The sequence below is a fragment of the Alligator mississippiensis genome, chromosome 7, assembly GCF_030867095.1.
Source record: "Alligator mississippiensis isolate rAllMis1 chromosome 7, rAllMis1, whole genome shotgun sequence".
NCBI classification, from domain to species: domain Eukaryota; kingdom Metazoa; phylum Chordata; order Crocodylia; family Alligatoridae; genus Alligator; species Alligator mississippiensis.
The window spans coordinates 34031145-34051582 of NC_081830.1; the positions used below are offsets into that span (position 1 = coordinate 34031145).

At 49.9% G+C, this 20438-nt stretch overlaps 1 protein-coding gene across 2 annotated transcripts in view; it reads left to right on the forward strand.

Annotated features, from left to right (window-relative positions):
- IGF2BP2 (insulin like growth factor 2 mRNA binding protein 2) overlaps positions 1 to 20438 on the forward strand; it is a 113003-nt gene that overhangs the window by 77269 nt on the left and 15296 nt on the right. The window contains exons 6-11 of one of the 2 annotated variants that reach the window (XM_059730795.1): positions 2532 to 2804; positions 5704 to 5838; positions 7524 to 7646; positions 8038 to 8173; positions 8458 to 8586; positions 19231 to 19299. In XM_059730795.1, the coding sequence (XP_059586778.1) occupies positions 2532 to 2804; positions 5704 to 5838; positions 7524 to 7646; positions 8038 to 8173; positions 8458 to 8586; positions 19231 to 19299 (865 nt within the window). The remainder of the gene's footprint in view (positions 1 to 2531; positions 2805 to 5703; positions 5839 to 7523; positions 7647 to 8037; positions 8174 to 8457; positions 8587 to 19230; positions 19300 to 20438) is intronic. The other variant, XM_059730796.1, reaches the window with a different exon arrangement.

A 20438-nucleotide genomic window follows, 5' to 3' on the forward strand; every position in this document is an offset into this window, starting at 1 on the left:
CCATCCATTTGATTTTGGGAAAATGCTGTAGTCATTGTCAATGGATCCAGATGAAGCAAGGGGGTAAAACACCTCCAAAATAATCCACTCTAGCAAACCCCAGCCTGTGGTGGTCTGGTCCCATCCTTTCTCCTGCAGATAGGGGAGGGCTGCTGCTGCCTGTCCAGAGGAGAGGAATTTGTCTCTGTGCTTGAGATGTTCAGAAGCCCCCCACCACCTCTGAGCAGGAGCCATGGAGCAGCCCATGCACGATCATTATTAGCAGGATGTAACTGGATTCTCAGAACAAGGTAGGTGAGAGTGAACACACGTCTCACCTAGTTTGCTCAGAGAGGTTGCAGCTGAGGGAGGCATCCAGTTCGCTATAAAACAATGCCCTTCTCTAACGTCCTTCTGTTCCACAGCATCCTCACTGCTACAGTCCAGCAGGGTTTCATGATAGAAGGTGCAAGGCTGTGTGGGGACAGCACAGCTGGCCCCTGTGACTCTGCAGGGGAGGATGGGGCATGCTTCATTTCCAGGGGCATGTTGCCAATGCATATTGAATTTCCCAGGGTACTTTTGAGGATGCAGCATTTGGTTGGGGGTACAGCCACCAAGGGTAGAGCAGGAGTCTGACTTCTGTGTGCTCCATCTGGTCCCAGGAGCCACCCTTCTTTCTTCTGACAGCTATATCTCAGGGGGTTCTCCTCCTGCTGCTGTGTTCCAGCCTCTCCCTCAGTGGTGGGTGCCCTGGAGCCCCTGCTGATTAAGAAGGTATAGTCCTGGTGGGGGCGAAGAGCAAGCTACTGAGTCAGAATCCAGGCCAGTGCCCCCTTTGTCCAGCTCCACTGACTTTGTCTACACCAAGCATCAGCTAGCCCAAGCTGCAGTGTCCATGTCCAGCCCCAACTACAGGGGACTAGAGTATGCAGTGCCCAGATATGGGGTATGCAAGCCTCCTGGCCAAGGAAGTTTGTCATGAGCTGCAGAGCCACCTTTTTGGGCGTCTAGTGAGAGCACTGAGTGGGTGGGTGGATTTCCGACAGCAGGGCTTGAACCTAGGACTCAGCAACACAGCTAAGAGGGCCAATTCTGGTAGCCAAGATGAGTCCAGGTCTGTAAAAATCTGTATGTGGCTCATAGAGGGCACCACACACCTCAGGACATACTGTTTTTACCTGAGGCATTCAGATGTCTCCGAATTACTTTTCCCAAGAGAGGTTAAGGCCAGAGTGGTGGGAGATATTAGGTCTCAATTTAGGGCCATCTGTGATTTTAAAGGAACAGCATAGACTGGGTTAGGACTGAGCATGTGGGTGTCCGTGAGCAGATGCCTGATTTGGCAGGCTGGATGGAGAGGGAGTTGGGAGCAGGGGACAGCCACTGTGGCCTGGTCAGCTAAATGGTTCCTTTTCTGGAGAAGAGTATAAAGAGCATTGCTCGGGCATCCAGGGATGAAGTCAGGAAGGCCAAAGTGCAATCGGAGTTGCAGCTAGCAAGGGATGGGCAGGGTAACAAAAGAAGTGTGTGTCAGTAACAAGAGGAGGAGCAGGGAAAGTGTGGGTCCCTTACTGAATGGGGGAGGCAACCTTGTGACAGAGGATGCAGAAAAGGCTGAAGTGCTCAATGCCTTTTTCACCTCAGTCTTCACAGGCAAGGTCAGCTCCCAGACTACTGCACCAGGCAGCACAGTTTGGGGAGGAGGTGAGCAGGCAACTGTGGTGAAAGAATAGGCTAGGAACTATTTAGAAAAGCTGAATGTATACAAGTCCATGGGGCCAGACGGGATGCACCCAAGGGTGCTCAGAGAGTTGGCTGACATGATTGCAGAGCCACTGGCTATCATCTCTCAAAACTCATGGCTATCAGGAGAGGTCCCTGATGATTGGAAAAGGGCAAACATAGTGCCCATATTTAAAAAAGGGAAAAAGAGGATCCAGGGAACAATAGATTAGTCAGCCTCCCCTCAGTCCCTGGAAAAATCATGGAGCAGTTCCTGAAGGAATCCATTTCTAAGCACTTGGAGGAGAAGGTGACTAAGAACAGTCGGCATGGATTCACCAAGAGCAAGTCATGTCTGACCAACCTGGTTGCTTTCTAGGATGAGATGACTGGCTTTGTGGAAAGCAGTGGATTTGGTAGCATCCTTCAACTACCTGAAGCGAGGTTCCAAAGAGGATGGAGCTGGACTGTTCTCAGTGGTGGCAGATGACAGAACAAGGAGCAAGGGCTCAAGTTGTAGCAAGTGAAGTTGAGGTTAGATATTAGGAAGAATTTTCTTACTGGGAGGGTAGTAAGGCATTGGAACAGGCTACCCAGAGATGTGGTGCAAACTCCATCCTTGAAGGTTTTTAAGACCTGAGCAGACAAAGTCTTGGCTGGGATGATCTAACTGGGGCTGGTCCTGCTTTTAGCAGGGGGGTTGGACTAGATGTGACCTCCTGAGGTCCCTTCCCACCCTCATTGTCTATGATTCTAAGATACCCCAACTTTGGAGCTCTGCAGCTGGGTCACGGCTTAACAACCTGGTTCCTTTCTCTGCTTTCCAGAGCAATTGAGAAGCTCAGTGGCCACCAGTTTGAGAACTATTCCTTCAAGATTTCCTACATCCCGGATGAAGAGGTGAGCTCCCCTCAGCCCCTTCAGCGATCCCGCCGTGGGGGACACTCTTCCAGGGAGCAGGGCCCCTCCCCGGGGGGCTCCTCACAGCCCAAACAGCTCGATTTCCCACTGCGGATGCTGGTCCCCACGCAATTTGTTGGTGCGATCATAGGAAAGGAGGGCTTGACCATAAAGAATCTTACTAAGCAAACCCAGTCCAAGTAAGTACCTTGAATGGTTTTGTTTCTTTCCACAGGACTCCATGTATAGCCTGTAGGTCCCCAGCATACCTCATATCTGGGTCCAGTGCAGAACAGATTATTCTGTATGACTTTTGGTCAATTGTGTTTTGTCTTGTTTTTATTTGTAGGAGGCATTAGTGGAAGGTAGGGAGCAGGGAAGGAACAGTGCTTGGCCACTGGCAATTACAGCATATCTGAGCCAGAACTTCCAGCTCGGGGAGTTGGGCCCTGAAATAGGAAGCCTGCTTCTCAGAGGTGTTGAGCTGGCACCCCTTATGCTTACTGTCCCTTTGCCACCAGGGGATGGACTGTGTCATCCATTCCCAAACTCCACCCTGGAGTGGAGCAGCTCCTTTGCTACCCGTGAGTTAGCAGGGGACTAAATGCATTAGTTTAAATCTAATTCCTGTCTGATCAAAAACTGTCTTCTGGCTCAGATGAGCTCATGAGGCCACACGATTTGGAGTCCCTTCTCAAAATGGGTCAGTAACTGGGGCCCAGGCCTCTGATAAATTTATGTGGGATACTTCCAAGATAATGCAGAGTCCAAAAAGCCAGATGCTGCTGACACCCAGAAGTGGAATGCTAGAGTTTGCAGCGTTGAATGGTTCTAAGGAACACCGAAAGCCCTGGGAGGAGCACAGAGCAAGTGCCATCTCGCCAATCCTGTGACCAAGCACACAGCATGTCTTTGGAAATGTGGGAGGCTCAGAGAGATATCAGAGCTCAGTTCTCTACCCAGGAAATCATAGGTATTGAAAAAAAACAGCAATCCTGGAAACAAGGAGCAATGCCTACCTGGTCTTTTGCACAGAGGGCACACGTCAAGATGTGGAGTGTCCATTCTAAAGCATGCAGACGAGATACAGGCGTGCTGGAGGGCAGCTTTCGATCAAGTGTGCATTGTCTTGAAATGGATGTACTGCGAATAGGTTGCAGTTCCTAGGCTCTGATCCAGATTTGACACTTTTTTTCCTTGATCTAATCTTTTGTTTTCAAGAAGTGTTTTCCTGCTGGCGATATCTTTCAAATGTATCGCATTAATGTTTGTGAATGTATTTAACTCTGGTTTCCTTCCCATTTTTTCATCCCATGTTGGTTGTTTCCCAAGCCTGTTAGTGTTTAAGCCAAAGCTTTGTTCTCCCAAATCCATTGTTATCTCTCACATGATCATACCAGGATACAGGCATTCTCATATAGGAACAAGCTACATAGTTCATGTGGAGTGTCCCATTTCTGAGAGGTGCTTCAAAAGGAAATAGACCCCAAGAAGGCACCAGCTGGGGCAAAATTTCTTGTGGACTCTGAAGTCTACTGACTATCAGTAACCCTGATAGTGTTAGCCTGGCAGTCATATCAGCAGATGCCAGTACCGGGTCCACTAGGGTCCCCACACTCACCCAACCTGCAGTCGTATAGTTGAGTTGTTCAGTTTACTGCAGGTATTTTGTAAGTTAGTGATCATTTTGGGATCCTGGAAAAGAGGTGATCCTGTTTACAAGGCAAATATCTCAGCTGCTGCTAAGTTATTTAAACCTTGTGAGGGCTGGGACAAGGTCCCCCTCCCCATACCAAGAGCAGGATCCAGCCTCTTGTTCTTGAAGGTGGAATGGCATGAGGTGGCTCCCACACACTGGCCAGCAGAGTTGAGCCACATACGGAGGAGGGAGGTACCTGCTGCACCCTTCTTCATAGGTCTGCCCCAGCCCCAGGTCAAATGGTTCTGCTGCTCAGAAAACAGATCTCTAGTCTGAGCAAATGAGAAATAATTAATGAATTGCTTAATTGGCCAGGGGCATTTTGGGATACTGGGTCTTCTTTTGGAGAACACTCAATTTCATCTGCTCCTGGAGGATATCTAGGCTAGCCTGTTCCATTGTGGGAAGTCATTTTGTGTCTGTGGCATCAAGACCATCCATGGCAATGGATGTCAGGACTGTAAACCTAGGATTCAAGCTCTACTGAAAGAGGAGCTGGTATGTGAAGGGTGAAAGCTCTTATTAAACTCCAAGTGCCTTGAAGCATATAAAAGCTTATAGAAAACCACAGGCCAGATCCTTTTCTTTGTGTGTAGTGTTTAAGTTGTCTAAACATGAACATTCCCCTGCATGATGCTTGGTGTTGTAGTTTACAGAGGGAGGATGTCCTGCATTTTACTAATTCCTGATGAATCTATTTGTTTTTAACCTATCACTTGCACTGTTGGAAAGACAGGTTTTAAATAGCAGCTGTAAAGGTACCCTCCCTGCTCTTGGGCAGCAGAATGGGGAAGTCCTACCATGTTGTGGTTGTGGATGCAAAAGCCAGCAATAATGCCAGTCAGTGGGGAGAAGGGAATCTCTCCTTCGTTTCTGCAGAATGTATTCTGGTCTGACCTGCATTGGTGCAGCTCCTTCCCCTCAATCATTTGCTTTGATGCCCCAGGGCAAATGAACCCAGATCTGGAAGGCAAACTTGGGCAGAACCTGAACTGAAATTGCTTTGATGCCAAAGCCTCTTGAAACCATATGTTTGTTATAAACTGCTTTAGGTTTGCTCAGAGCAGAGCCACTGGTCACCCAGAACATGGGCCAGGTTCATTCCAGAGGTTTAGCAGGCCTTGAAACTAACCTTTCCTGACTGCTGAGCGTGTCTGGTGAGGGTTTCATGGTTTTGCAAAATTATAGGGACAAGTCCCTGTTCCAGCTGCCTGATACCACCTTCAGGGGGAATTGATGCTGAGCTGGCTTCAGCTGCATAATGGTGAATTTCTGGTTTATGGTTACGTTCAGATTGTAAAACAAAGAGATGGCTTTGCTTTTTATGCTTTGTTAAAATGCTTCTTGACAACATCAACCTGATGCACAGTGCTTTCTCTGTGCTGCTTCTCTCGCTGTAGGGTAGACATCCATCGTAAGGAGAATGCTGGTGCTGCAGAGAAGCCAATCACCATCCATGCCACCCCAGAAGGGTGCTCGGAGGCATGCCGCATGATCCTTGATATCATGCAGAAAGAAGCCGATGAGACTAAATCGTAAGTATGCCACCTGCTTTACTCGCCTCTACAGGAGACTGCCACACACCCACACCCAGGAGGGAAAGGAGGCAGACAGAGATGATGAAGAATTAATTCATTTTAATCAAATACCTATGGAAAAAGGCAGTCAGCTTAGAAAATACATCTTCAGAGAGCCGAAAGATGGATTGGGATAGACACTGCAATTGCCCTGTGAAAGAGGCTGGTTTGGTTTGATACATCTGTCTATTTATTTAGAAAAGTTATCCAAAGTCATGGATATTAGATCATCATTTTGGGGGAGATATCTCTGCCTTGGAGTCTCCCTTTCTATTCTTTTCCTCCCCCTTTCCCTCTGGACCAAAGAGGTGATAACCATAGCTGCTTGAAAACTTTTTGTTGACTTTTTTCAATGAAAAGTCATGATTCAAAATGAAAATTATCCATTAAGTTATTGTTTCACTGAAAAAAACCTATAAATGTTTCAAAGCAAATGACAATTTTTCATTTGATTAGAACTTTTTGTATGGAAAATGCCTACCAATTTTTGACCAGCCCTGCTTGCAATTGGTGTTTCAGAATAAGGCATATTTTGCCTTCCCCTCCTGCCATAAACATTTAGCTAAAGGAGCTTTCTCTATTTTCTGTCAGTACATAACAAAAATCATTTAGACTGTTCACATGCTAAAGAATCAAAAATATATGGGTTTTGCAACAGAAAAGAAAATGTCACTATGATTTTTTTTTTTTTTACTTTTTTTGTAGACTATTCTGGTCATTTGAGAATTTGCACATCTTTGTGAATGCACAGCTGGAGTGCTACAAAGTATTTTTCATGGGTGTCAGAATTTTCTAAATAGTTACATTTCCATCAATAACTTCTCACATTTAGCAGCCTTGTTAAAATGCATGTAAATATATATCTCAGTGTTGTGGGGGCAGGGGGGCCCTCTGTGAGAAGAGTCAGTCCAGAAGGGGGTCATCCCCATGCTCTGTTGCGCTACATGTTCCTTGGCTTTATCTGAGAAATGTGCATTTCTGTAGGCTCATCCAAAACAGTCCTTTCATGCCAAGCAAAATTGTCCCTCATTAGGCAGATCTCATTGGAGATAAAGCAAATGTCTTACTAACCCTGAAGGCAAATCATTACATTGAAATGGGACCCCCTGCTGTCAGACCAAACTGTGCTACCTGAGCTGGCAGCACCATGATGTTAAAGGAGCTAAATGTGGCGGGTAGTTAGAACTGTTTTCAAATCTTCCTTTGCTTCCTTTCCTGTCCCGTAGGGCTGCTGTCTTCTTCCAGGACTGATGAGAAGGTCATGACAGCATAGGGAGTTTTGACCAGGCCTGCTAGCCTGATGGAGAGAAAAGCTAGCATTTTCCCTGTGATTCTACAGAGGTCTCCTCTGGGAGGGAGGGAAATAGGTACCATATTTTCAGCCTCCGTTCATGCTCTGAGCTGTTGTAGATATTGTGAGGATCATTTTGACGTAGAGTACCTGGCTGTGCCCCTAAAACACCCCTCAGTGTCTGTTGTTTGTTCCTGTGTTCAGGAAGAGGGAGGGCTGGGTAAAATCCAGAGGAAAACCGAACCTGAAGGATGCTGAGGTGCCAGAGCTAAGGGGTTGGGGGGCCCTGCCCCTCGCATGCTGAGTGAAAAGAACATGCAACATAACACTGAATGCCTTGTGTTTCTCTTAGAGCTGAAGAGATTCCCTTGAAAATCTTAGCCCACAACAGCTTGGTTGGGAGACTGATTGGCAAAGAAGGACGAAACCTAAAGAAAATTGAGCAAGACACGGGGACCAAGATCACCATCTCTCCGTAAGTGCCGATATCCTGGTGGATGCTGAGGTGCCCAGCAGAGAGCTCCTGGAGGTTGGCTACTGGCTGGCTGCAGTGGCTTGATGCAGTCCTGGGCTTTTTGCTCTCCTTTTTAGGAACAGCCATGGCAGGGATGTGTTGGGAAGACTTGGAATGGACAAATAGTTCCAATCACTTGTTCCCACATGTGCTGCCTTACACAGAAGGCCAGCAGCGCTGGCCAGAGGGGCAGACTGGGGTCTGTAGGATATGGCTCTCCATAGCTGCTGAGAGAAGAGGGCTCAACAGAGCAACTTCTTTTGGTCTTAGCAGGATGACAGAAGCTGCTTGTTCTTTCTGTTGTTTGGGTTGAGTGAGGGTTCACTGACTGTTTTTTCATGTAATTGGCTAGTTTACAGGATTTAACCATTTATAACCCTGAACGGACCATCACAGTGAAGGGCAACATTGACGCCTGCTCCAATGCTGAAGTGGAAATCATGAAGAAGTTGCGAGAAGCCTATGAGAATGACATTGTGGCCGTCAGCGTAAGCTCCTATTCTTGCTGCTTCCACCCTTTCCTACAGGGGCCTCAGACCTTCAGAGCCCTAGCCAGAGCTGGCCTCAGTGAGACCAGGCCACATATGGCTGCAGGGTGGTTTGCAGCCATGGAGAAGGCTGTTGTCCCCCCAAAGGCAATGTAGGGCAGGCCCTGCCATATTGATGCTGTTTGGCCAGGACAGTAGAAGTCAGCTCGGTATTTTGCCTCTGTGGTTTTTCTCCTCTGTTCATTCCGTGTCTTCCTGTTTCTATCTTCTGTCTGTATTTCTAGCAACAAGCCAACCTGATCCCGGGGCTCAACCTTAGTGCTCTTGGGATCTTCTCAACGGGATTGTCCATGCTTCCCTCTGCAGCTGGGGCCCATGGAGCTGCTGCCACAGCCCCCTACCATACCTTTGCGGTAAGAACTTAGCAGGCTTGGCCTGTGTGCGCGTGTGTGTGGTGGCAAGAGATGCTACAGCTTTGCAAGCTTGCGTGAGAGGCACAGAGAAGATGTTCATTTCAACTTCTGGTGGATAGGCCAATGTCCCTTTGTTGGGAGGTTCCTGTGGGCACTCTTGTATAAGAACACTGGACATCCTGGCTAGGGACAGACATTACACATAAACCAGTTTAAGTGATCAGAAATTGGTTTAAACTAGTAACAGAACAGACATGCAGTACACATAAACCAGTTTCAAAATGACCGAAACTGGTTTGAGATGAACCTGGTTGAATGTAGCATCAGACTTAACTGATTTGGCTCAAACTGGTTTATGCAATGTCTGTCCCAGACCTCTCCTGGTTTAACTTAAGCCAGACTCCCCCACCATCCCGGCATGCGCTCTGGTGGGGCTGTGTGAAGCTTCGGTTACTGATTCGACTTGGTGGAGATACTGCCCGATTCAGCAGCTGAATCTCAGAATCCAAATTGAATCAGGAGAACCTTTAATCTCTCTGAATCGAATCAGAACCCTCTGAATTGATTTGGAGAGATTTGGAAAGATTCAGTGATTTGGACACAGACACAGCTTTAAATGTTTTTTTCTACATACCTCAAAGTACCAGGTGGCTCGTGAATGCTGAGATGGTGGGGTGGATGGAACATTCCATGGGAGTGTGGGTGGGTCCCCAGCGTGGTCAGCAGTGGACCTGGAAACGGACCAAAAGCACTTCCGGGTCCACTGGGGAGTGTGTGCGGGGGGACCCCCATGGCCCCTAGCTCGGTGACTGGTGCCTCCTGGCTCTGGGGAGGCACCTGGGGTCCCCCTGAGTACTTGGTGGCAGACCTGGAAGTGGACCAGAAGTATGTCCACTGCCAAGCCTGTGGGGGGCCCCCCTGCACTTCTGTGGGATGCTTCATGCACCCCAGCATCACAACGTTCATGAGCCGTGCCTGGTACCTCGATGTACGTAGAAAAAACATTTAAAACTGTGTTCATGGCCAAATTGCTGATTATCTGAATCAGCATCAAATCTTCAGATCTGGATTCGGCCGAATCGAATCGGGACAGTGATCCGAATCCAATGAATTGAATCACTGTCCCCGATTCAGGCTGAATCTGAATCTGAACTGAATACGGCCCATTTCGCACACCCCTACTGTCTGGGCTGGACTCTCTGTTCCAGTCCAGAAGGGCTGGCCCCGCCTCTCTGCTCCCCAGCCAGAGCAGGGACAGGCAGGGGCGGGGGTCTGCCCGGAGTGGGGTTTAATTCCCCCCTGTCTCCCACCAGCAAGAGTCTGCTGGGCGCTCCCCCCCCTCCCTGAGGCAGCAGTGGGGCACCATGGCACCTGAGGCAGAGCGGGGCTGGGAAGACGGTTAGTCTCCCCTCTACCCACACTGGCAGCTGGGTCTGCTTGCTGTCGCTGCCATGCTTGCTCCCTGTGAGGGAATAAGCCCCCTGCTGTCCTCTCCACCAGACACTGGAGGGAGGGGGAATAATCCCTCCCTGCCCCTCCCAAGGGGCCCTGCCAGCCGGTGTGTGGCCATGCTCCTGCCCCATCGCTGCAGCGGGAGGGGGCAGGGCCTTTATGACAGGGACTGCTGCCCCCAAGAATGTCGCAGAGCACTAGCTTCTTTCTGGTGGGGGGATGTGCTGTGGGATAGGCAGAGCCGTGGCAGCGTCTGCAGCGCGCCAGAGCCCTCCAAGCCCCCTGCAGTGCCACCGTGCTGCACTGCATCTCTGCCGGTCCCGCAGTGCAGCCCCCTGCTAGGAAGAGGCTCACGCTTGGGGGAACTGTGATGGGAGCAGCTCCTGTCAAAGTCGCTCCCACCTTGCTCCAGCAGCTGGGTGGAGGTGGGGCCAGACACTGCCAGCAGGGCCCCTGGGTAGGGCAGGGAGTGGAGTTATTTCCTGCTCTGCCCCTGGGGCACCACAGCCAGGTCTGCCTGGCCTGGCCACAGCTGCTGCTCGGTCTTCACTTAAGGTAGCGTCTGGCAGAATAAGCCCCCTCCTGCCGGGAGGGGGCTGGCCCCGAGCACAGGCTGATTGGCAGCTGTGGCCAGGCTGGGCAGACCCAGCTGCAGTGCCCTGGGGGCAGAGCAGGGAATAAACCCACTCCCTGCCCCCACCTCCCAGGGTTGTGCCGGCAGTGTCTGGCCCTGTCAACGCCCAGCTGCTGGAGCAGAAGCGGGCAGTAGCCCTGCCACAGTTTTCCCAAGCGCTAGCCTCTTCCCAGTGGGGAGCCACACTGCAGGGCTGGCAGAGCTGCTGCAGAACACAGTGGCACTGCAGGGGGCTTGGAGGGCTCTGGCTCAGTCAGGACACTGGTGGTTCAGCGCACAGCCCGCCGCAGCTTTGCCTGCCCCAGAGTGCAGCCCCCCGCTGGGAAGAGTCTCGTGCTCTGTGACATTATGACAGGGGCTGCTGCCCCCTCCTGCTGAAGTGGCGGGGTGGGGGCATGGCCAGATGCTGGCCAGCAGGGCCCCTTTGGGGAGGCAGGGACAGGGGTTATTCCCCCTCCATCTGGCATCCAGTGGAGGGGACAGCAGGGGATTTATTCCCCCACAGGAAGCAAGTGCAGCGGTGACAGCGAGCAGACCTACCTGCCAGCGGAGGTAGAGGGGAGACTAGCTCTCCTCCTTGCTCCCCTCTGCTTTGGGGACCATGGTGCCCCGCTGCTGCTGCAGTGAGGGGGAATGGCCTGCAGACCTGGCTCAGGTCCTTGTGGGTGGGGCAGAGGAGAGAGAATTAAACCCCTATCTGGCCAGTTAAACCGGGACTGGCCACGCCCCCCCAGCACACACAGTGCTTGCATTCCCCCAGTCCTGAGAGACTGTTTGTCCTCTTACAAACCGATTCAGCCTAGGTGGGTCAGACTAACCTGCAAAGGCCGAATCACTTTAGGGTCTGGCTTTTTTAATGTCTGTCCCTAGCCCCTCTGAATCATCTTGAGTGGGGTTTGTTTAGAAACTGATCATTCGTGCCTTGAGTATTATACCTGAGAGAGAGTTTTCCTGCTGAAGCACGTAGGATCATAGCAAAGTTGGGCTGGAAGGGACCTCGTAAAGTCATCTAGTTCAGCCCCCTGCTCTAGACAGGATCATCCCTGACAAATCCATCCCAGGCAAGTTTTTTTTCTAACCTGCTCTTGAATAATCCCATGGATCCAGATCCCACAACTTCTTTAGAACATGCTCTGCAAGCTCCTGGCTCCATTATCTCTGCTTTTCCCACAGAGCTCTGTAAGCACCACAGCAGCAGATCTGCGAGGGATGCTGAGCCTCATGTGCTCTTTCCCATAGATGCACATGTACACACGCACACAATGAATGTCTGCGTGTTCAAAGGGATTGCCCTCCTAATGTTTCTGTTTAGCAAATATGAATAAAGTACAAAGAGCACATGGTAATGATGTACAGTGGAAGCTGCCCTATCAGTTTGATTTGCTGGGGTTGAATATTTATTTCATAGCAGCAGCCTCAGGAAATCTCAGTGGTGCTATTTAACTCTTGTAGCTTAATCCATTATCAACTCCTTGGTGCATTTTTAACACACTAATAAATATGATGGTTCTTATACTGTGAATGTATTTAGAGTGAAGGAAAAAAACGTATTTTACTGCTGTTGTTGTTTCTGAAAGTCATAGTAGCTAAGCAGTCTGAGAGGAATGATGAATTTTCCGGCATTTGGAGCTTAGATTCTATGGATGCGATGCAAAAAAGAATTAAAATATTGGGTGTATGTGTAGAGTGTGTGTGTGTGTGTGTGTGCATGATGTGTACACATCTGCTGCTCTGGTGTACTTGTGCCTGTGTGTAATAGTGAACTGTGCATGTAAATGCTTACCTTCCTTTAGAATAGTGTATCCTGGGGCAGATTTTGAAAAGGTGAGGGGTAGGGCATGAAGGTAGTGTGGTAGAGCATCACATATACAGCAACTCATTTTTCTCCAGTTAAAGAGAAACTATTGAGCTTTACTAATGTGCTAGGAGCCTATCACTGTATTATTCAGTTTAGGATCAAAGGAGAAACACACACAACTATATTGGAAGGTGTGCTAATTTTCTAGATTATATATTAAGTTTAAAAAACACAGCAAAATAGGCAATAGTAGTCAAAATAGTCAAAAGAGATTGTTTCATTGGTCCTGTACTTATAGTTAAATGGTCATCTCTTATTCAGATTTGTAAAACAAAATCTACTCTCAAACAGTGTGTGGGGTTGTGACCTAGAAGGGAGACATTCTCGGGAATGGCCAACAGACAGCAACATTGTAAACGAAAGGATACAGGTAGTCCTCAGACTTGCGACATGGTTTTCAGGAACCAAATGTGTCATAAGTCAAAACCTCATAACTTGGAACCAATTTTCCCATAGGAACAATGTTACAAATTGGGGATTGGTTCCTTTATGACGCTTGATACAGTTGTATCCAGCTTGTAAGTCTGGTGTGGTAGAAGGGGAAGGGGCAGATCAATGCCTTGGCATCCAAGGAGGGATTAGGACAGGGGCTGGGGCAAGCACTGCCCAGCTGGGGCAGGGGGGGCATGGGACGAAGGCGCAGCTTGTACGGGGAGTGTGGGGGTAGCTTCTGCCACTGCACGCCACTGGTTTGGGTGGGTATGGGGTGGGGAGGGGAGGGGCATGTGCCCTGATCTGTGTGGGGCAGGCAGGGTTGGCGCTGCACTGTGGTGCGTTCCAGGTGGGCGCAGCGGTGCTGGGAAGTGGGGTCTATGCCCTGCAGTTGCTAGACCAGCCAGGGCAGTGGGACATGGGATGAAGCCGTGGCTTGCTCTAGGTGGGTGTGGCAGCACTGGGAGGGAGGGCTGTGCCCTTCTGCTGCTCGCCCAGCTGGAGTGGGGCGGGTTCAGGACAGAGCTGTTGTGCTGCCTCCAGATGAGAGGCACGAAGTGGTGAGAGCTGCCCTCCCCCTCCACGTGCCCCCGAATGAGCTGCAGTTCCGTCCTGCACCCCCCCACTGGGCCAGTGGCAGCAGAGCATAGCTCCGGCTACCAGTGCCGCCATGCCCACCCGGAGTGCAGTGTGGTGCAGCCCTGGCCCCACTTGCCCTGCACAGATCTGGGGGCACACGCTCCCCCATGACCTCCCAGACCACCAAAACAGATGTACCAGCTGGCCACAGCTGTTTCAAGTGTGCTAAAGTTGAAACCTGTGTTGGAACTCGAAACAGGGTGTCTGATAATAAAGGTTGTAAATGCCGTTCATTGGAACTTGAAGTCATAAATCGAGGACTGCCTGTAGTCTGCATAATGAAGCATCAAGATCATTTTAAAAAGGAGAGAGGGTCATTAACACCTGTGGAGTAGAGAGAGATTAACAGGAGTCAGGTAGATGACAATGAGCTCATTAACTCAATTGACTCCCTCACTGCTGCCTGAGTAGAAATTCTGCTGCCTCTCCCAGGCTGTTGGTTTTGAAGTTTGAGTGGAGCAGGAATCCAAGCAGGGTGGGGGGTATGCAACTTCATCACTACACTCTCAGATTTGCCCTGAGTGTGTCCATTGGCTATGCACATATCATGTAAGAGAAATCAGTTAAACACAGAGTGGAAAAGCACCAAGAGGAGATTAATACCAGCCAGGGTAACTAGCACAGCTCCTGCAAGAGCTGGATGTCTTGTAAGAGTTAGCATAACTGTTCCAAGCAGCTGTGGGAGCAGCCAAGTGGTTGCTTTTAGCTCTATGTACCTTCCATTGCATAAGCAAAAATGGTCAGTTTGCAAGGCAAGAATTAGCCATGGCAGCAGAGAATGGCAATAAATGAGTGCAGCTATATTGTACAAACGTGGGGGAGAGGGCCCCACCTGCACTTGGACCCCTTGGACCCCTCCTCTCAGTGCTCACCCCCATGGTCAAGACCAAGGCTTCATCCAGTTCTGGCATTCACTTTTCAAATAGAATGTTGAAAAAGTGGGAAGGGTGAAGAAAAGAACCATGGGGCTGGTTTGAGGGCTGGAGGAGCTGCCCTTCAGTGACCGGTTTCAGGAGATGTGTCTATTAAAAGGCTCAAAAAGTTGATAGGGATATGATTGATTACAGCATTCAAGTACCTTCACAGGGCAAAGACATGGGGAACGGAAGGGGCTTTTAGTCTAGCAGAGACGAGCAGAACAAGAGCCAATGGCTGGAAGCTGAAGCTTTATGAGCTAGAATAAAGCATGTGTTTTTAACTCTACAGACAATTAACCAATAGGACAGACTCTCAAAGGGAAAGGTGGCTTGGCCTTCTCTTGATGGATTCAGATCTGGACTGGATGGCTGTGGAAAATCCATTTGGCCAAGCAAAAACTGCTAGGCTTAAGTAACTGGTGAGAAATGTAATAGCCTGTGTCATACAGGAAGTCTGACATAGGAGGTGTCACAGGATGTGATCTCTGACTTTAGGTCAGATGAGGTGATTTGATAGTTCTGTCTCGCCCTAAGCTCTGTGAAGATACAATAGAACACTGCACAGCCACACTCCAGTTGGCCACGTGTCCCGACCACTGCACGTTGACACATGAAGTGTCATTCATCAAGAAACCAAAAGAGTTTTCATCATCCACCTCTGCCCTCATCTGTACTGAAATAAAATAAACCCATTTCAGTTCCTGGGCCAGAACCTTGTCAACAAAGTACTTTCCCTTTTTGTTATGAAGTCGTCAGTCACATTTTGGCAGGTTCGTGCACAGTCTCAATTTAGTGAGGCTGCTCAGTACTCTTCCATCTTTGCAACTTTGACCGTTTTGTTGAGAAACAAAATAATTGCTCATGTACAAGCTTCGTTAAAGATCCCAGCTCTGTAGCCCACAGCTCTGCAGGAGCAGATGAGAATAACAGAAGGAGCCTACGGTCTCAATCTGCAGCAAGGGAAATTTAGATATTCAGAAACACTTTCTCACTAGGAAGATAGTAAAACACTGGAACAGAGAGGGTGTTGAATCTCCCACTTGAAGGTTTTTAAGATCTAGCTAGACAAACTTTGGCTGGGATGATCTAATTGGGCATGGTTCTTCTTTGAGCAGGGGGTTAGAGTAGATGTGACCTCCTGAGGGCTCTTCTAACTCTCATTTTCTGTCGTTCCATGACTGCCACTCACTACCAGATCCTGAATTCTGGTTTTAGTACATACAGTCACTAAAGGAACTGGGTGGGGGCTTACTTTGGTTTCTGGATCAAACCTTAGAAAAGTTGCTGGCACACACAAATGGTACCTTGTATAAACCAGGGACCAGAAGAAAGTTTGTTTCCAGTCTTTGCTGCTACAGGACCAGCATGCTCTGTGTTCAGACAAAGACTTCTTGCATTAGTGAGTTATATACTAGGAAGCCCGAACCTGGAGGCTGCCTCAGGTCAGCACTAGTTATAGAATCACAGACGATGAGGGTTGGAAGGGACCACAGGAGGTCACATCTAGTCCAGACCCCTGTTCAGAGCAGGACCAGTCCCAGCTAGATCATTCCAGCCAAGACTATCTAGCTGGGTCTTAAAAACCTACAAGGGTGGAGAGTCCACAACCTCTCTGGTAACCTGTTTCAGTGCTTTAGTGCTCTTCTCATAAGAAAGTAATTCCTAATATCAACTTCCCTGGCTGCAACCTGAGTGAGAGAGCTCAGCAAGGGTACTGATAGCACCACTGTCCAGCAAATAGTGCTTAGGGATTGTTAAAGCACAATTAATCCTTAAATGGAACGTGAAATATGAACACAGACAACTTAGTGTCCTAAATTCAAAGTCTAACTTAATTAGTACAACAAGTACTATCTTAGCAGTTTCTATGTTCAGGGAGAGAAACGCACTTAGTACAGTGATCTCACCCAATCCCAAGTTTTTTCTTTGCTCAACAGACCCATCATGAGCACACCTCTTAATTTGGCCTTTTTCCCGTGTCTTACTCTGTGCATTGTCCATTGGTCTCCTTTATCACCTTTCATTAACATATCCAATCATTTCATCCCTCTGGTTAGTGCCAAGTTCAATTAATTTAAGCTGGCAACAAAACTATTACTATGTTGTGCTAGAAAAACTTCTCACAGTGATAGAAAAGGAAAGAAACATAATGTGAGCAAACACAAGGCCATAAGCTGCTTGCAAGAGGCAAGGCCAGTTGATATCACAAACACCAACAAAATGAAAAGTTCAGATAACAGTGAAGCTATACAGAACTTTAGGGTGAATATCAAAGAAAACTTTAAACAATACTGTAATTCACCACTCTATAAACAGGTGCAACTTTAAAGCATAAAATATGACAAGGTACCCTACAATTGAGGAGACTGCAAAAAAGATAATTCATTACATGCATATAAAGACAGGTGAGGCTGGTTCAGCAGATCTGCTGTGGGTTTGTCATAGAGGCAATATCCTATGCATGCATGCGCACGTGTGTGTGTGTGTGTGTGTGTGTGTGCGTGTGTACACATCCCGTGAATGCAAGTTGTTTATTTGTCAATACCTGACCACTTCACGTGCCCTTGGTCTGTATACCTTCAAAGCATTCAAGATGAATGGAGAAGTGCCCCATTAGACAGCAAAAGCAGTGAATAATGGCCATTATCTTTGTGGTAAATGGCATTTGTCTGTGGGATTTACATAAAACATCCATGGGCAACAGGTCCCTTTTGCATTAATAATTCCTAGTGTATCGTACTCTCCCTTAGCCCAGTGGGCTGGCACTGACGAGGCTGCCAGGACTCCTGGTTCTGTTCTTGGCTATGGCCACTTACCTGCTATGTGACCTTGGTGAGCCACCTAGACTGTGTCTCAGTGTTCCCACTCAGAAAATGTATTGCTGGTGTTGCTGTGGGAGTTGTGGGACCCTGTGCAAACACTGCCACCCAGAAGAGCTCATGCTGTGACAACACTGCAATTGGTCATCCCAGTGGAGGGCAGGACTCCCGCTGCCCAGCCCGACCACAGGCTGAGGGTAGAGCCAGTCTTCCCCAAGGGAAAGGAGTTTAGTGGGAACAGGGCCAGCCTGAACAAGACCTGTTGTGCACCTAAGAGGACTTGGGCTTTCTTCTTGCTCAGGGACTGGTGCCAATCTCCTTCATGGCACCCCTCACCCAGCTTCTGCAGAGATGGGCTAGAAGGGGGCAGGGCTTGTTTCTGCCCTTCCTTTGGTACTGGTTGGCTTTGTTTCTTTCTGAGGGGGATTTCAGTGGCTGCCCTCAGCAGGCTGTGGGGTCCGAGGGTTAGGGAGTGCTTCTGTTTTGAACCAAAAGCAAATATCTGTCCTCCACCCCTCCCTTGCTGCCCTGCTTCCAGACAGCTTGGATGCCAGAGATGGAATACGGCCTGACGGAAAGTTTTATGGATCCTTACTGATGGACCTGACTCAGTCTCATGGACCTTTCCTGAAGCATGTGTGCATCTAACCAAGTGGCAGCTGCATAATGTCCTGGGTGGGTGGGTCTCTGCAGGCTTGTCCCCTGTCACAGTTGTGCTAGAAGGAAAGAGCAAGCACTCCATTGAAAGGACAGCATAAAGGGCTTGGGGGACTGGCAGTGTAACGGGAGCACCCCTACCTGAAGCCCAGTCACATGAACCATTGAGAGATGCTGATCCATAGATGCTGGTCTGTGGGTGCCTTCAGGTGCATGTGTCAGGTTGGCAAAGCAGGTCTTGGACTGGTGGGAGCCTGCATCTCTTCATTGTTGTCAGTGGTTATATGTGAATTTGCATGAAGCCAGGGGTGGATCCAGGATTTCCCAAAGGGGGGGGGGGTGCAGGAGCAACAGCCCAGGCTGCAAAGTGGGCTGTACTCTCTGCTCCCACCCCCCTCTGTCCCCATTATTGTGGGCAGATTGCACTGGAGAGTGCTGGGGACTTCAAGTCCCTAAAGCAAGTGAAAATCCCCCCTCCCCTCCCCTTCCTGCTGAGAGGCGGGTCCCCTCTCTTCCCCTTTTTCCTCCACCCCCAAACTCCCCTGCTAGTTGCTGCTGCTTTCCACACTGCTCCTGGGCAGGGAAGCTCCAGAGCCAACTGGGTTGCCTGGATCCTGGGCTCAGCTAGGGAGGGGACAGCAGCAGCAGGGTGGCAGGAGAATAGCTTCCTTTACCCTGCCGAGAGGAGGCATGGAGAAGTGGAAAGGGATTCCCATCCATCCCTGCTACCCTTGTCCCTGTCCCCAGCTGAGCCCAGTGCAGGGAGCAGAAAGGGCTCTGGTACTTCCCCACCCCAGACAGTGGGGAAACTCAGGTGTGGGGGAGAGCAGGGAAGGGGCATGCCTCTGAGCAGAGAGGATTTTTCACCTGCTTTAGGGGCTTCAAAAAGTCCCCCGAGGCTCCTGTGCTGCAATGACCTCCGAAGGAAGGGGGGGGGGGTATTCGCAACACTGCATGAGTCCCACAGCTTTCAGTTGCTGGGTGTGGGGTGGGGCAGAGGAATTTCTACCAGAGGGGCAGCAGCAGGTCGTTTAGTTCTTCCTTGGACTTGGGCTTAGAGCCCCCACTGTGCTAGCAAACGTGAGGGGGCATGGCCTCATTCCCCGCAAGGGAGCTGGGAGGCCAGCGTGCTGGCACCCAGGGCAGTGCTGGCACCCATGGAGCAGAGCGGAGAGTTGTCAGTAGGCTGCAGTGGCTGGTGACAATCACTGACTGTCCTTTTCTTTCCTGCCATAGAGCCCCCCGGCATACCTCTCGGGTCTGTACGGAGCCTCTCCGGCTGGCGCGTTCCCACACCAGCACTCCGTAAGTGCCACACCTCTCCCTGCCGTGCCGGCACTCTCCCTCCTCGCTTAGCCACAATGCTTCTCTGCCACGGGAAGGCCAGGGCTGTGCTGCTTCTTTGCAATCCCTTCCCTTCAGCCTGCGGCTTTGCAGCTGGTGTAGCGGGAGGTGGTGCCCTCCCGGCAGCAGAGACTCAGCCATTGGAATTGAGGCTGCAGAGTTCCCGGTGCTCCTTGGCACAGCCTATGTGCCTTCCCTGTGCCTAGGTGTGCCTTGGCGCTAGCGCCAGGCTCATCCCCATCACTCTGGGGCTTTGTTGCTTGCTCTTTTCACTGGCCACACATTTCGCATAGCCCATTTGTGCCAGCAGCCTAGAGAAAACAGCCTCTGTCTTCTGGCCTCTGGGCACTCTGGTCCAGGGGGTGGGGTGGGGGAAGGACACTTCATGACACAAACAACTTTTGCCTGCTGTGGGGGCACATGGATCGCCTCTCAGGTCTTACTCTTCCTGCTCCTTTTGTTGCTCCTAGCTGCTTGTGTCTGCTGCTTTCCCACCTCTGCTAGTGCTCGTGCCCTTTCCAGGTTCACTGCTTCCCTACCAGGAGCTTCCCTGATGATGTGTCAAGCTATGGGCACAGTACAGCATGGGCTTGCATGTTCAGGCAAATATTTGTGCTCCCCAGACACTTCATACCATCCCAGTGGAGAAATGGGCTGGATTTGGACTCCTGTGCAGAGCTAGATGGGATGTGGGAGATGTCTGGAAAGAACAAGAGCCAGGCTTCCAAAAGCAGGAGCTTGATGTTCAGCTCCTAGGCATCCCAATAAGGGACCAGTCTTCAGAGGCAAGCAGCCAACACTGGCAGCGGTCCAATCCCCGAGGGAAAGGAGCAAACTTTAGGTTAGGGCCCCTTTGGCATGAAACTGGGCAGAGCCCTTTGGAAGAGAGGAATCTGCCCTGGGTCCTGTCTGGCACCTGCCAGCAGCTAGTCTGCACCCAGGCTTGTTCCAGTGTTATCACAGAGGTTTGGAGCCTGACACATTTGAAGCAGGCCAACCCCTAGGGCAGAGGCAGCAGGACCTCTCTATATGGGGAAGTTACACTGAGCAGGGGAAGGCTGTAAAGTGGAAGTGCAGGGAGCATGCTGGCCGAGATGCTA